We start from the raw sequence: 14551 nt of genomic DNA, 5'->3' as shown, positions 1-14551 counted from the left end.
ACACTGGAATGCTAGATGTGCAAGAGATTATGTGCAAATAGAGATACTGGGGTGCAAAAGAGCAAAATAAATAACAATATAGGGATGAGGTAGTTGGGTGGGCTAATTTCAGATGGGCTGTGTACAGGTGCAGTGATCGGTAAGGTGCTCTGACAACTGATGCTTAAAGTTATTGAGGGAGATAAGAGTCTCCAGCTTCAGAGATTTTTGCAATTCGTTCCAGTCATTGGCAGCAGAGAACTGGAAGGAATGGCGGCCAAAGGAGGTGTTGGCTTTGGGAATGACCAGTGAGATATACCTGCTGGAGCGCAGACTACGGGTGGGTGCTGCTATGGTGACCAATGAGCTAAGATAAGGCGGGGATTTGCCTAGCAGTGATTTATAGATGGCCTGGAGCCAGTGGGTTTGACGACGAACATGTAGTGAGGACCAGCCAACAAGAGCGTACAGGTCACAGTGGTGGGTAGTGTATGGGGCTTTGGAGACAAAACGGAGCAGTTGGAGGCTACTGAAGGATTGTTGTATGGCATTGAAGCTCGTTTGGAGGTTTGTTAACACAGTGTCCAATGAAGGGCCAGATGTATACAAAATGGTGTCGTCTGCGTAGAGGTGGATCTGAGAGTCACCAGCAGCAAGAGCGACATCATTGATATACACGGAGAAAAGTGTCGGCCCAAGAATTGAACCCTGTGGCACCCCCATAGAGACTGCCATAGGTCCAGACAACAGGCCCTCCGATTTGACACACTGAACTCTATCTGAGAAGTAGTTGGTGAACCAGGCGAGGCAGTCATTTGAGAAACCAAGGCTATTTAGTCTGCCAATAAGAATGCGGTGGTTGACAGAGTCGAAAGCCTTGGCCAGGTCGATGAAGACGGCTGCACAGTACTGTCTATTATCAATCGCGGTTATAATATCGTTTAGGACCTTGAGCGTGGCTGAAGTGCACCCGTGACCAGCTCGGAAACCGGATTGCATAGCGGAGAAGGTACGGTGGTATTCGAAATGGTCGATGATCTGTTTGTTAACTTGGCTTTCGAATACTTTCGAAAGGCAGGGCAGGATGGATATAGGTCTCTAGCAGTTTGGATCTAGAGTGTCACCCCCTTTGAAGAGGGGGATGACCGCGGCAGCTTTCCAATCTCTGGGGATCTCAGACGTTATGAAAGAGAGGTTGAACAGACTAGTAATAGGGGTTGCGACAATTTCGGCGGCTAGTTTTAGAAAGAAAGGGTCCAGATTGTCTAGCCCAGCTGATTTGTAGGGGTCCAGATTTTGCAGCGCTTTCAAAACATCAGCTGTCTGAATTTGTGTGAAGGAGAAGCGGGGGGGGCATGGGCAAGTTGCAGCAGAGGGTGCAGAGTTGGTGGCCGGGTTAGTGGTAGCCAGATGGAAAGCATGGCCAGCTGTAGCAAAATGCTTGTTGAAATTCTCGATTATTGTAGATTTATCCGTGGTGATAGTGTTTCCTAGCCTCAGTGCAGTGGGCAGCTGGGAGGAAGTGCTTTTATTCTCCATGGACTTTACAGTGTCCCAAAACTTTTTGGAGTTAGTGCTACAGGATGCAAATTTCTGTTTGAAAAAGTTAGCCTTTGCTTTCCTGACTGCTTGTGTATATTGGTTCCTAACTTCCCTGAAAAGTTGCATATCGCGGGGGCTATTTGATGCTAATGCTGTACGCCACAGGATGTTTTTGTGCTGGTCAAGGGCAGTCAAGTCTGAGGAGAACCAGGGGCTATATCGGTTCTTAGTTCTGTATTTTTTGAATGGGGCATGTTTATTTAAGATTGAGAGGAAATTACTTTTAAGGAACAACCAGGCATCCTCTACTGACGGAATGAGATCTATATCCATCCAGGATACCTGGGCCAGGTCAATTAGGAAGGCCTCCTCGCTAAAGTGTTTTAGGGAGCGTTTGACAGTGATGAGGGGTGGTCGTTTGACCGCGGACCCGTTACGGACGCAGGCAATAAGGCAGTGATCGCTGAGATCCTGGTTGAAGACAGCTGAGGTGTATTTAGAGGGTATGTTAGTCAGGATGATATCTATGAGGGTACCCATGTTTACGGATTTAGGGTTGTACCTGGTAGGTTCGTTGATAATTTGCGTGAGGTTGAGGGCATCTAGCTTGGATTGTAGGATGGCTGGGGTATTAAGCATATCCCAATTTAGGTCACCAAGCAGTACAAACTCTGAGGATAAATGGGGGCAATCAATTCACATATGGTGTCCAGGGCACAGCTGGGGGCTGAGGGGGGTCTGTAGCAAGCGGCAACAGTGAGAGACTTATTTCTGGAAAGGTGGATTTTTAGAAGTAGAAGCTCAAACTGTTTGGGCACAGACCTGGATAGTATGATAGAGCTCTGCAGGCTATCTCTACAGTAGATTGCAACTCCACCCCCTTTGGCAGTTCTATCTAGACGGAAAATGTTATAGTTGGGGATGGAAATTTCAGAATTTTTGGTGGCCTTCCTGAGCCAGGATTCAGACACTGCTAGAACATCAGGGTTGGCAGAGTGTGCTAACGCAGTGAATAACTCAAACTTAGGAAGTAGACTTCTGATATTTATGTGCAAGAAACCAAGACTTTTGCGATTACAGAAGTCATCAAATGATAGCGCCTGGGGAGTAGGAGTGATACTGAGGGCTGCAGGGCCTGGGTTAGCCTCTACATCACCAGAGGAACAGAGGAGGACTAGAATAAGGATACGGCTAAAGGCTTTAAGAACTGGTCTTCTAGTGCGTTGGGTACATAGAATAAAGGGTGGGCAGATTTCCGGGTGTTATAGAAAAGATTCAGGGCATTATGTACAGACAAGGATATGGAAGGATATGAGTAAAGTGGAGGTAAACCTAAGCGTTGGGTAACAATGAAAGAGATAGCATCGCTGGAGGCATCAATTGAGTCGGTCTCCGCGTGTATAGGGGGAGGGGCAAAGGAGCTATCTAAGGCAGGTTTAGCTAGGCTGGGGGTCTACAGTGATATAGTACAATTAGAAATAACCGAAACAACAATAAACTAACCATGTTTGGGCTGAGGCTAAACATAAACAGGATGTAGTACCGTAAAAAGGAACAGTCCAGCAGATATCAGCTGTATAGCTGAGTTATCATAAGGTCCGGTGGTGAAGCACTAGTGAGTAAGAGGCCACGGCTAGCGTGTGCTAGCGGGCCAGGGCTAGCAGATGGATGGAATCTTCGTGGTTAACGTCGTAACCACATCAGACGATTTCGTCGGCAGACCAGTCGTGTAGGATCGGTGGGGCTCCGTGTCAACACTAGGTGGTCCCGTCCGGTTGACAGAGAGGTAGATAGCCGGGAGATGGGCCTAGCTCAGGATGATTAGCCAGACCACAGCGTCCGTTTTGTTGTAGCTAGCTGGTAGCGATGAATCCGGAGTTAAAGGTCCAGTGATTCAGTGATTCCGGCGGAAAAACTGATATGTTCTGGGTCGATAACGCGCTGTGCAGACTGGCCGAATATCCGGTGATCAATGTCCAGTGATTAAAATTAATCCCGCAGAAAAAAAATCCAATGTTCTGGGTGAAACACCGCTAGCTGTGGCTAATAGCAAGTAGCTAGTTAGCTGGCTAGCTAGTTTCAACTGGAGATTCTAGATTCTAGATAAAGGTAAGTCAATAATAGAATCCGTTCCACATTGAGTGAGGCGGGTTGCAGGAAAGTATATCTTGTAGAAGGATGAAAAGTCTGATAGGGAAATATGTACGAAAAATAGGGTATTTACAGGCTATTTACAGACATACGATAAAAACACAACTGCACTACTACGCCAACACAGGGAAGACTACACACATTACACTACAGGATAACACAGGGACCATTAGACTACACAGATTACACTACAGGATAACACAGGGAAGACTACACACATTACACTACAGGATAACACAGGGACCATTAGACTACACACATTACACTACAGGATAACACAGGGAAGACTACACACATTACACTACAGGATAACACAGGGAAGACTACACACATTACACTACAGGATAACACAGGGACCATTAGACTACACATTACACTACAGGATAACACAGGGACCATTAGACTACACACATTACACTACAGGATAACACAGGGAAGACTACACACATTACACTACAGGATAACACAGGGACCATTAGACTATACAGATTACACTACAGGATAACACAGGGAAGACTACACACATTACACTACAGGATAACACAGGGAAGACTACACACATTACACTACAGGATAACACAGGGACTATTAGACTACACACATTACACTACAGGATAACACAGGGAAGACTACACACATTACACTACAGGATAACACAGGGACCATTAGACTACACACATTACACTACAGGATAACACAGGGAAGACTACACACATTACACTACAGGATAACACAGGGACCATTACACTACAGGATAACACAGGGAAGACTACACACATTACACTACAGGATAACACAGGGAAGACTACACACATTACACTACAGGATAACACAGGGACCATTAGACTACACACATTACACTACAGGATAACACAGGGAAGACTACACACATTACACTACAGGATAACACAGGGAAGACTACACACATTACACTACAGGATAACACAGGGAAGACTACACACATTACACTACAGGATAACACAGGGACCATTAGACTACAGGATAACACAGGGAAGACTACACACATTACACTACAGGATAACACAGGGAAGACTACACACAACCTAAAACCATCATCCTCAGTGTGGTGAACTGAAATAAAGCACTACCCTACAAAGTAGTTTGAGCCCCAATACACCAGGAGAAAAACTGTACACTTCTACAGCAAAACAGAAAACTGGAGAATTATTCATACTATTTTGACCATGGTATATACTGCAGCCAAGTGAAGCTTCATAAGCTCTTCATAAGGAAAACACTAGCCAGTAACCACACCCCTTCACAAAGATCAGAAGTGCAAGAAGTAAGTTAGCCGTTGTTCAGAATGTGAATATTTCCTTTGCTCCTTGACTAACAAGTGAAGCCTAACATTAGTCATGCCATGCTTGCAGTCACTCCAAACCTATACTCCTCCTCAGAATGGACGGTGAACTGAAACTTAGGCTAGTTCAACTCTACAAATTATTTTCAGCCCCCCAAACAAGAAAGTTACTATTTGCCATGAGTTGTGAGCTGAAAGCCACGCCCAGAGTTGAGTTTGGTTTGATGGAGCTGTAGCAGGAACAGAAGCGTCCACAGCTGTGCCCAACTGGGCAAACGGAAACGTGTCTAGGAGAAAAAGGACACATGAAAAGATGCAGTCTCTCTCTGCTGTCTCAAAATAGACCAGCCAGGAATAACACTACACATGTAGATGACACAATCACAGGGAGGAGAGGAGAGACACCCCTCCATCTCTCCATCTCTCCATCTCTCCATCTCTCCATCTCTCCATCCAAAGAAGGAATGGGAAACATACTTGAACAAAGTAAAGTACCACTTCATCAAGACAATCTCAACCATCAGGCAGCTGAAGAGGAGGGCTGTGTGTGATTGGTTGGTCAGCCTGTCAATCAAGAGACCAAACATTCTTTGACAAATGGTCAATTCTCACCGAGCACTAAATTCTGTTAGATCTCATCTGAAACATGTACTAAAAGATGCAGCTACTGAGGTGATTCTATTAGAGTTCATCTGAAACATGTTCTAAAAGATCCCCGTGGTCCTCTGTAGCTCAGCTGGTAGAGCACGGCGCTTGTAACGCCAAGGTAGTGGGTTCGATCCCCGGGACCACCCATACACAAAAATGTATGCACGCATGACTGTAAGTCGCTTTGGATAAAAGCGTCTGCTAAATGGCATATTATTATTATTATTATTATAAGATGCAGCTACTGAGGTGATTCTATTAGAGTTCATCTGAAACATGTTCTAAAAGATACAGCTACTGAGGTGATTCTATTAGAGTTAATCTGAAACATGTTCTAAAAGATTCAGCTACTGAGGTGGGCACTGCTCTGCATGATGGCTTTGATCAAGGCTACATCCGAAATGGGACCCTATTCCCTATATAGTGCACTACATTTGACCAGGGCCTGCATAGGGTCTGGTCAAAAGTAAGACACTATGTAGGGAATAGGGTGCCATTTCAGACGCAGACCACATTACAGTGAGCAGAGAAATGAAATATTAATCAGGATTCAGGAAACCCCTTTCCACTAAAAAGTCTCAGGCTAAAAATACACTTCATAACAAGATTTCTGAAAGGCTATTGGGGAACATTAGCATAATGGCAATAATTGAGATAAGAGGAACTTGGACTGGAAAATATTTTCTGGGACATAGGCCTGTATATTGCTGAGAAAGTTTAGTGAACTTTTCATCCAATTATTTAACCTAATTTGTAAATGAAGTTATTACTATGATTTTATTATGATTCTGACTTGGTTAAATTCAATTAGTGAATCATTTCCCAACCTGTGAATGGAGATGTATTGCCTATTCAAACTATTGTATGCGTCTTAAATTGCACCCTATTCCCTATATAGTGCACTACTTTTGACCAGATCCCTATGGGCCCTAGTTAAAAGTAGTGGCTTGCGAAAGTATTCACCCCCCTTGGCATTTTTCCTATTTTGTTGTCTTACAACCTGGAATTAAAATTGATTTTTAGGGGGTTTGTATCATTTGATTTACACAACATGCCTACCAACCACTTTGAAGATGCAAAATATGTTTTCTTTGTGAAACAAACAAGAAATAAGACCCAAAAAAAAGAAAATGTGAGCGTGCATAACTATTCACCCCCCCCAATGTCAATACTTTGTAGAGCCAACTTTTGCAGCAATTGAAGCTGCAAGTCTCATGGGGTATGTCTCTATAAGCTTGGCACATCTAGCCACTGGGATTTTTGCCCATTCTTCAAGGCAAAACTGCTCCAGCTCCTTCAAGTTGGATGGGTTCCGCTGGTGTACAGCAATCTTTAAGTCATACCACAGATTCTCAATTGGATTGAGGTCTGGGCTATGACTAGGCCATTCCAAGACATTTAAATGTTTCCCCTTAAACCACTCAAGTGTTGCTTTAGCAGTATGCTTAGGGTTATTGTCCTGCTGGAAAGTGCACCCCCGTCCCAGTCTCAAATCTCTGGAAGACTGAAACAGGTTTCCCTCAAGAATTTCCCTGTATTTAGCACCATCCATCATTCCTTCAATTCTGACCAGTTTCTCAGTCCCTGCCGATGAAAAACATCCCCACAGCATGATGCTGCCACCACCATGCTTCACTGTGGGGATGGGGTTCTCGGGGTGATGAAAGGTGTTGGGTTTGCGCCAGACATAGCGTTTTCCTTGATGGCCAAAAAGCTAAATTTTAGTCTCATCTGACCAGAGTACCTTCTTCCATATGTTTGGGGAGTCTCCCACATGCCTTTTGGCGAACACCAAACGTGTTTGATAATTTTTTTCTTTAAGCAATGGCTTTTTTCTGGACACTCTTCCGTAAAGCCCAGCTCTGTGGAGTGTACGGCTTAAAGTGGTCCTATGGACAGATACTCCAATCTCTGCTGTGGAGCTTTGCAGCTCCTTCAGGGTTATCTTTGGTCTCTTTGTTGCCTCTCTGATTAATGCCCTCCTTGCCTGTTCCGTGAGTTTTGGTGGGCGGCCCTCTCTTGGCAGGTTTGTTGTGGTGCCATATTCTTTCCATTTTTTAATAATGGATTTAATGGTGCTCCGTGGGATCTTCAAAGTTTCGGATATTTTTTTATAACCCAACCCTGATCTGTACTTCTCCACAACTTTGTCCCTGACCTGTTTGGAGAGCTCCTTGGTCTTCATGGTGCCACTTGCTTGGTGGTGCCCCTTGCTTATTGGTGTTGCAGACTCTGGGGCCTTTCAGAACAGGTGTATATATACTGAGATCATGTGACACTTAGATTGCACACAGGTGGACTTTATTTAACTAATTATGTGACTTCTGAAGGTAATTGGTTGCACCAGATCTTATTTAGGGGCTTCATAGCAAAGGGGGTGAATACATATTAACGCACCACTTTTCCGTTATTTATTTTTTCGAATTTTTTGAAACAAGTTATTTTTTTCATTTCACTTCACCAATTTGGACTATTTTGTGTATGTCCATTACATGAAATCCAAATAAAAATCAATTTAAATTACAGGTTGTAATGCAACAAAATAGGAAAAACGGCAAGGTGGATGAATCCTTTTGCAAGGCACTGTATGTGGAATAGGATGCTATTTGGGATGCAGCCTATTAACTTTTCCCCTTGCTCCAAATAGTTTCTCCCCAGGCCTGATCAACTGACCAACTAAGAGATGATCAATACAGGTTTGTCTGTAGCCTAATTAATCAATATGAAGCGGAGTTGATGATGTCAACAGTTAAAGGTTCACATTACCAACACTGCTACTGATTGACCTTGGTTCTGTTGCTCTGCCCTGCCCAGGACAACTATTAATAAACTAGAAGGTTCTGTTGCTCTGCCCTGCCCAGGACAACTATCATTAAACTTCAAGGTTCTGTTGCTCTGCCCTGCCGAGGACAACTATCAATAAACTAGAAGGTTCTGTTGCTCTGCCCTGCCCAGGACAACTATCATTAAACTTCAAGGTTTGTTGTGAGTTCAACATGATTTACATGTAGTGAGTCAGTAAGTGGGTCCTATTGTTCCAAACTACACTGGGCTTCATGTTAGGCCTAACATCAGACGTAGCCAACACTGGTGAAATTAGATTTCATGGGTAACCATTCAGAGAGAACATGAATCACATCAAAATCTGTCCCCGTGAATACAACGACCAGAAGCTTACTTTTGCACACCACACATTCCTTCAAAGAAATAGATCACCCCCGGGTATCAGATTCTGCCTGTCTATGGATCTCTGCAGGCTTCATCTCTTTTAAAAACATTACATTTACATTTTAGCCATTTAGCAGACTTACAGTTAGTGAGTGCATACATAATTGTTTTTTTTTCTTTATTTTTTTCATACTGGTCCCCCGTGGGAAACAAACCCACAACCCAACTGAGCTACACGGGACAACATGACGTTGTGGATTAAGTCCTTTCATCTACTGTAATGGTCATACAGTGTATTCTGAAAGTATTCAGACCCCTTCACTTTTTCCACATTTTGTTACGTTACAGCCTTGTTCTAAAATGTATTAAATAAAAACAAATCCTCAACAATCTACACACAATACTCCATAATGGCAAAGCATAAACAGGTTTTTTGAAATTGTTGTAAATGTATAAAAATTAAAAGCTGAAATACCTTATTTACATAAGTATTCAGACCCTTTGCTATGAGACTCGAAATTGAGCTCAGGTGCATCCTGTTTCCATTTATCATCCTTGAGATGTTTCTACAACTTGATTGGAGAATTCAATTGATTGGACATGATTTGGAAAGGCACACACCTGTCTATATAAGGTCCCACAGTTGACAGTGCATGTCAGAGCAAAAACCAAGCCATGAGGTCGAAGGAATTGTAATCGCTGCCAAAGGTGCTTCAACAAAGTACTGAGTAAAGGGTCTGGATACTTATGATATTTCAGTTTTTGATTTTTAATAAATTTGCAAAAAAATCTAAAAACCTGTTTTGCTTTGTCATTGATGAGGAAGAAAAAAATTGATGAGGAAGAAAAAAAAAAGTAATCCATTTTAGAACAAGGCTGTAACGTAACAAAATGTTGAAAAAGTCAAGGGGTCTGAATCCTTTCATCGTGCCCTGATTACTACCAGCAGATAAACCAGTGGTTTCCACCAGCCTGTAGGTTCACTATCAGGCAGGTGCACAGACAGGGCTCTACCTGCAGAGCACATACCCCTTTGCCCTTCCAGGCTCCAAAGTGCCCTTTTGGGTGGTGGTAGAATTTACCCAAATGTATTGTTTGTTTGTTTTTATAAATTTTTTGTGGTTTTTCTGAACCCACTGCCCGCAAGTCGTTGCTACATTCTCATCTATGCTTCAGAAGTAAAAAGTTGCTTGTCTTGATTGTTGACGACCAGTCATTAGCATTGGTGCGCAAAGGTGGGCGCACATATCCAGATTCCCCACTGGGCACAAACTGGTTGAATCAACGTTGTTTTCACGTCATTGTGTGATGTACGTCATTGAATCTATGTGGAAAACTGATTGGATTTGGGGAAAAAATCATCAATGTAAGGGCATTTTGTCCATTTTTTCACCCAACTTTTAACCTAAACAATGACATGGTGCCATTTTTTTGTTGATTTCACGTTGAATTAACGTCAGTTGACAACTCAACCAAATGTAAATCAAAACTAGACCTTGAACTGAAGTTAGTGCCCAGTGGGTAGTGACCAGAAATAACTTGTTTCATTTCCTCCAGTTTTGCCTGGCAAAAACAGAGTAGGCCTACGTTTATCATCCATATAAAATACAGTTTAGCAATCTACTACTAACTACTATCTACTACTAACTACTATCTACTACTGACTACTATCTACTACTATCTACTATCTACTATCTACTATCTACTACTAACTACTATCTACTACTAACTACTATCTACTATCTACTATCTACTACTAACTACTAACTACTATCTACTACTAACTACTATCTACTACTGACTACTATCTACTACTAACTACTATCTACTACTAACTACGATTTACTACTGACTACTATCTACTACTGACTACTATCTACTACTGACTACTATCTACTACTGACTACTATCTATTACTAACTACTATCTACTACTGACTACTATCTACTACTAACTACTATCTACTATCTACTACTAACTACTATCTACTACTATCTACTATCTACTATCTACTATCTACTACTAACTACTAACTACTATCTACTACTAACTACTATCTACTACTGACTACTATCTACTACTAACTACTATCTACTACTAACTACTATCTACTACTGACTACTATCTACTACTGACTACTATCTACTACTAACTACTATCTACTACTGACTACTATCTACTACTGACTACTATCTACTACTGACTACTATCTACTACTAACTACTATCTACTACTAACTACTATCTACTACTAACTACTATCTACTACTAACTACTATCTACTACTGACTACTATCTACTACTAACTACTATCTACTACTAACTACTATCTACTACTGACTACTATCTACTACTAACTACTATCTACTACTGACTACTATCTACTACTGACTACTATCTACTACTAACTACTATATACTACTGACTACTATCTACTACTAACTACTATCTACTACTAACTACTATCTACTACTGACTACTATCTACTACTGACTACTATCTACTACTAACTACTATCTACTACTGACTACTATCTACTACTAACTACTATCTACTACTTACTACTATCTACTACTAACTACTATCTACTACTAACTACTATCTACTACTGACTACTATCTACTACTGACTACTATCTACTACTAACTCATCTTAGGCAGAACAACAGGCTACCTGGCGATTTGTTTGATAATTTTCATATTTCAGATAGGCCTAGTTTGGGTGCTACTGGCTATGTCTAAAGGTAGCTGTAACATCGCACTGCCTTCAATATTATTGGACAAAGATGCAACATATTCTGGCGAATTAATTTACGATATTTGTGAGGAAGAACAGGGCTACCTGGCTGGCAACGGGCACTCTGCAGGCAGGCTGCCCTCCAACGTGATGGCCAGGTTCACACAGAACATGCTTTCCATCCGATCCTGCAACCCCCGCTACAAATAGGCTGTATGATTTAGCTTGCTCTGGACTCCAGAGAAGTGACATGACATATCCCTAGTTGATATTGGCTGCTAACATGAATGACTTCCAGCTCCAAATGCAGGTGTAAAACGCAGTTTGTTTCTGTAGCCTATCTTGCGTTTTGAAAATGAAACACCTTTTATGGCTGTAATGACAGGCTACATTTGCGCAGCGATTGTGCGTGAGCGAGGTCGCACTGGGATACATGAAAGTGCAACAAATGGTGTTGGGATGGATATAGTCATGGTAAGCTACAGATGTAGGATTTCAATTAGAGCTAGTTTGCTACAGCAGGAAAATAATCCTGCAGTAACAGAAAATGTGAATTATTATCTGGATTATAATTAATGTACATTTTTGTAGTGGTTGATACATTTTTCTTAAGGGAAAATCAAGTCTGGAATTTAAAAGTGGAAATTACAAACTTCAGAAGCTTTTTAAAAACTAAATTACACTATAAGTTTTACATTTCCTGCATTGCAGGAAAGTTCTCCTGTAACAGGGTGATCAAATTAAGATATTTCTAACAGTCTTTTATTGTGACTGGAATTGTGTTGCAGCATTTATTCCAGTTCACAATAGTTTAGTAAAATACTTTACTCATCAGATTGTGCTGCTTTCCCCTCTTCTTGTAATAATTGCTCAACGAGTCTGTGACCACAGTTGCGGGAAACATTATTTGGGGGTACCCTTTTTTTATATTATTACCTGTTATGAGCATGTATACCTTAAAGCTGCAATTTGTAATTTTTGGGTGACCCGACTAAATTCACATAGAAATGTGAGTTATAGATCTGTCATTGTCATTGAAAGCAAGTCTAAGAAGCGGTAGATCTGTTCTATGTGCTCTATTTCTATGCTTCCCGTTCTTAAGTTTTGTTTTTGCATCTTTTACTTTCGGTTTTGTACACCAGCTTCAAACAGCTGAAAATACAATATTTTTGGCTATGGAAAATATATTTCACAGCAGTTTAGATGGTACAATGACTCTCTACACTATATTTGCTTGTTTTGTCACATAAACTGAAATTAGGTGAACTATTAGAATTTTTGCAACCAGGAAATGGCAGAGCGGTTTCAGCATATTTCACCTTTAAGGCTAAAGAATACCTGTTCTGAGCATGTTTACCTTAAGGCTAAAGAGTCAAATGTTACTATGCATTTCACATGAGACTTGAGGACCTGAAGAATCAACTGTGTGACAATGAAATTGTGTGACAATGATAAACGTCATGGTCTTACCTTGTGCCTGCACTTCAGGACTACGCCATAGGCTCCTGGAGAGAGAAAAGAGAAGAGAACGGTTAGGAGGAGGGATTTATCCAAACATGGGTTATATTTGCATTAATGGTTCAGCTAAAAAAGTTGGGAAATCCTACTATAAAGAGTTGATATTCTCTAAACAAGGTATAGATGAGTGAATGGGAGCTCATCTTTCCTATGTTCTGTAGTCAATCAAGGGTGAAGAAACAGTCTTGGGAGATGTCATGCACCTCAGCTCATGCACACTTTATGCTCATCTATATTTCAAAGGTGACAACTTCAACTGTGAACCCTTCATTTGGCTTTCTGGCTTTCTGACAGATGGTGTCAGAGCAAACATGAGTCCTCCATTACCTACATAACATTACAACATGACCGGTCAGTCAGTAGTCAGTTTATAGTCGGTGGATAGTCAGTTTTTAGTCAGTGGATAGTCAGTTTATAGTCAGTGGATAGTCAGTTTTTAGTCAGTGGATAGGTTGGGTATAGTAAGTGAATAGTCAATGATAGTCAATTGATCGTCAGTGGATAGTCAGTTTATCATCAGTGGGTAGTTTGGGATAGTCAGTGGATCGTTTTGGGATAGTCTGTTTATATTCAGTGAATAGTCAGTGGATAGTCAGTTCATAGTCAGTGAATAGTCTGTGGATAGTCAGTGGATAAGCAATGGGTAGCCATTAGATAGTCCGTAAATAGTCATCACATAGTCAGTGAACAGTCATCACATAGTCGGCAGACAGCCAGTGAATAGTTGCTACATAGACAGTAGGTAGCCGATAAATAGTAATTGTGTAGTCAGTGGATAGTCATTTAATATTTATTTCACAGTCAGTAGATAGCCGATGAATAGTCAGCACATAGTCAGTAGATAGTCAATGAAAGTCGTAACATGGTCGGTAGATAGTCGGTGAATAGTCATCCAATAGTCAATTGATAGTCGGTGAATAGTTATTACATAGTCGGTAGACAGCCGATGCATAGTCATTACATAATCAGTAGATAGTCTGTAAACAGTCATTGCATAGGCAGTAGATGGTCAGTGAATGGTCATAATATAGTCTATAGATAGTCAGTGAATTGCCATTACATAGTCAGTTGATAGTCCGTGAATAGTCATCCCATAGTCAGTAAATAGTCAGTGAATAGTTATCACACAGCCAGTAGATAGTTGGTGAATAGTCATTACATGGTTTGTGGATAGTCATTTAATAGTCATTGCATTGTCAGTTAACAGTCAGTGAATAGTCATTACATAGTCAGTAGATAGTCAGTTAATCCCAATCTCCTACTGAAAAACGGACTTCTCTATTATCTTCAGCTATGCCAATCAACTAATAATAAATAATGACTCTACGAAATGCAGAATGTACTCCATTCCTTGCTCTTGAAAACGTACTAACTAACTTCCTGATATGAAGTTCCTTTCTGTGTCACTCAGTCAAGAGTGTCTTAATGGGAGAAGCAACGCCCTACCATTATATGTTTTACAAGTGGTGGTCGCTCTCCTTCTTTGTTG

General features: G+C 41.3%; 1 protein-coding gene across 6 annotated transcripts in view; it reads right to left on the bottom strand.

Moving 5' to 3' along the window:
* Positions 1-14551, bottom strand: part of cdkl5 (cyclin-dependent kinase-like 5) — a 49780-nt gene that overhangs the window by 33938 nt on the left and 1291 nt on the right. For all 6 annotated transcript variants that reach the window (XM_045207384.1, XM_045207388.1, XM_045207386.1 and 3 more), the window contains exon 2: positions 13015-13049. In XM_045207384.1, coding sequence (XP_045063319.1) covers positions 13015-13049 — 35 coding nt within the window. The remainder of the gene's footprint in view (positions 1-13014; positions 13050-14551) is intronic.

The sequence above is a fragment of the Coregonus clupeaformis genome, chromosome 24 (assembly GCF_020615455.1).
Source record: "Coregonus clupeaformis isolate EN_2021a chromosome 24, ASM2061545v1, whole genome shotgun sequence".
NCBI classification, from domain to species: Eukaryota; Metazoa; Chordata; class Actinopteri; order Salmoniformes; family Salmonidae; genus Coregonus; species Coregonus clupeaformis.
Note: the sequence above shows the minus strand (reverse complement) of the source record. Positions and strands in the feature narration are given on the sequence as shown.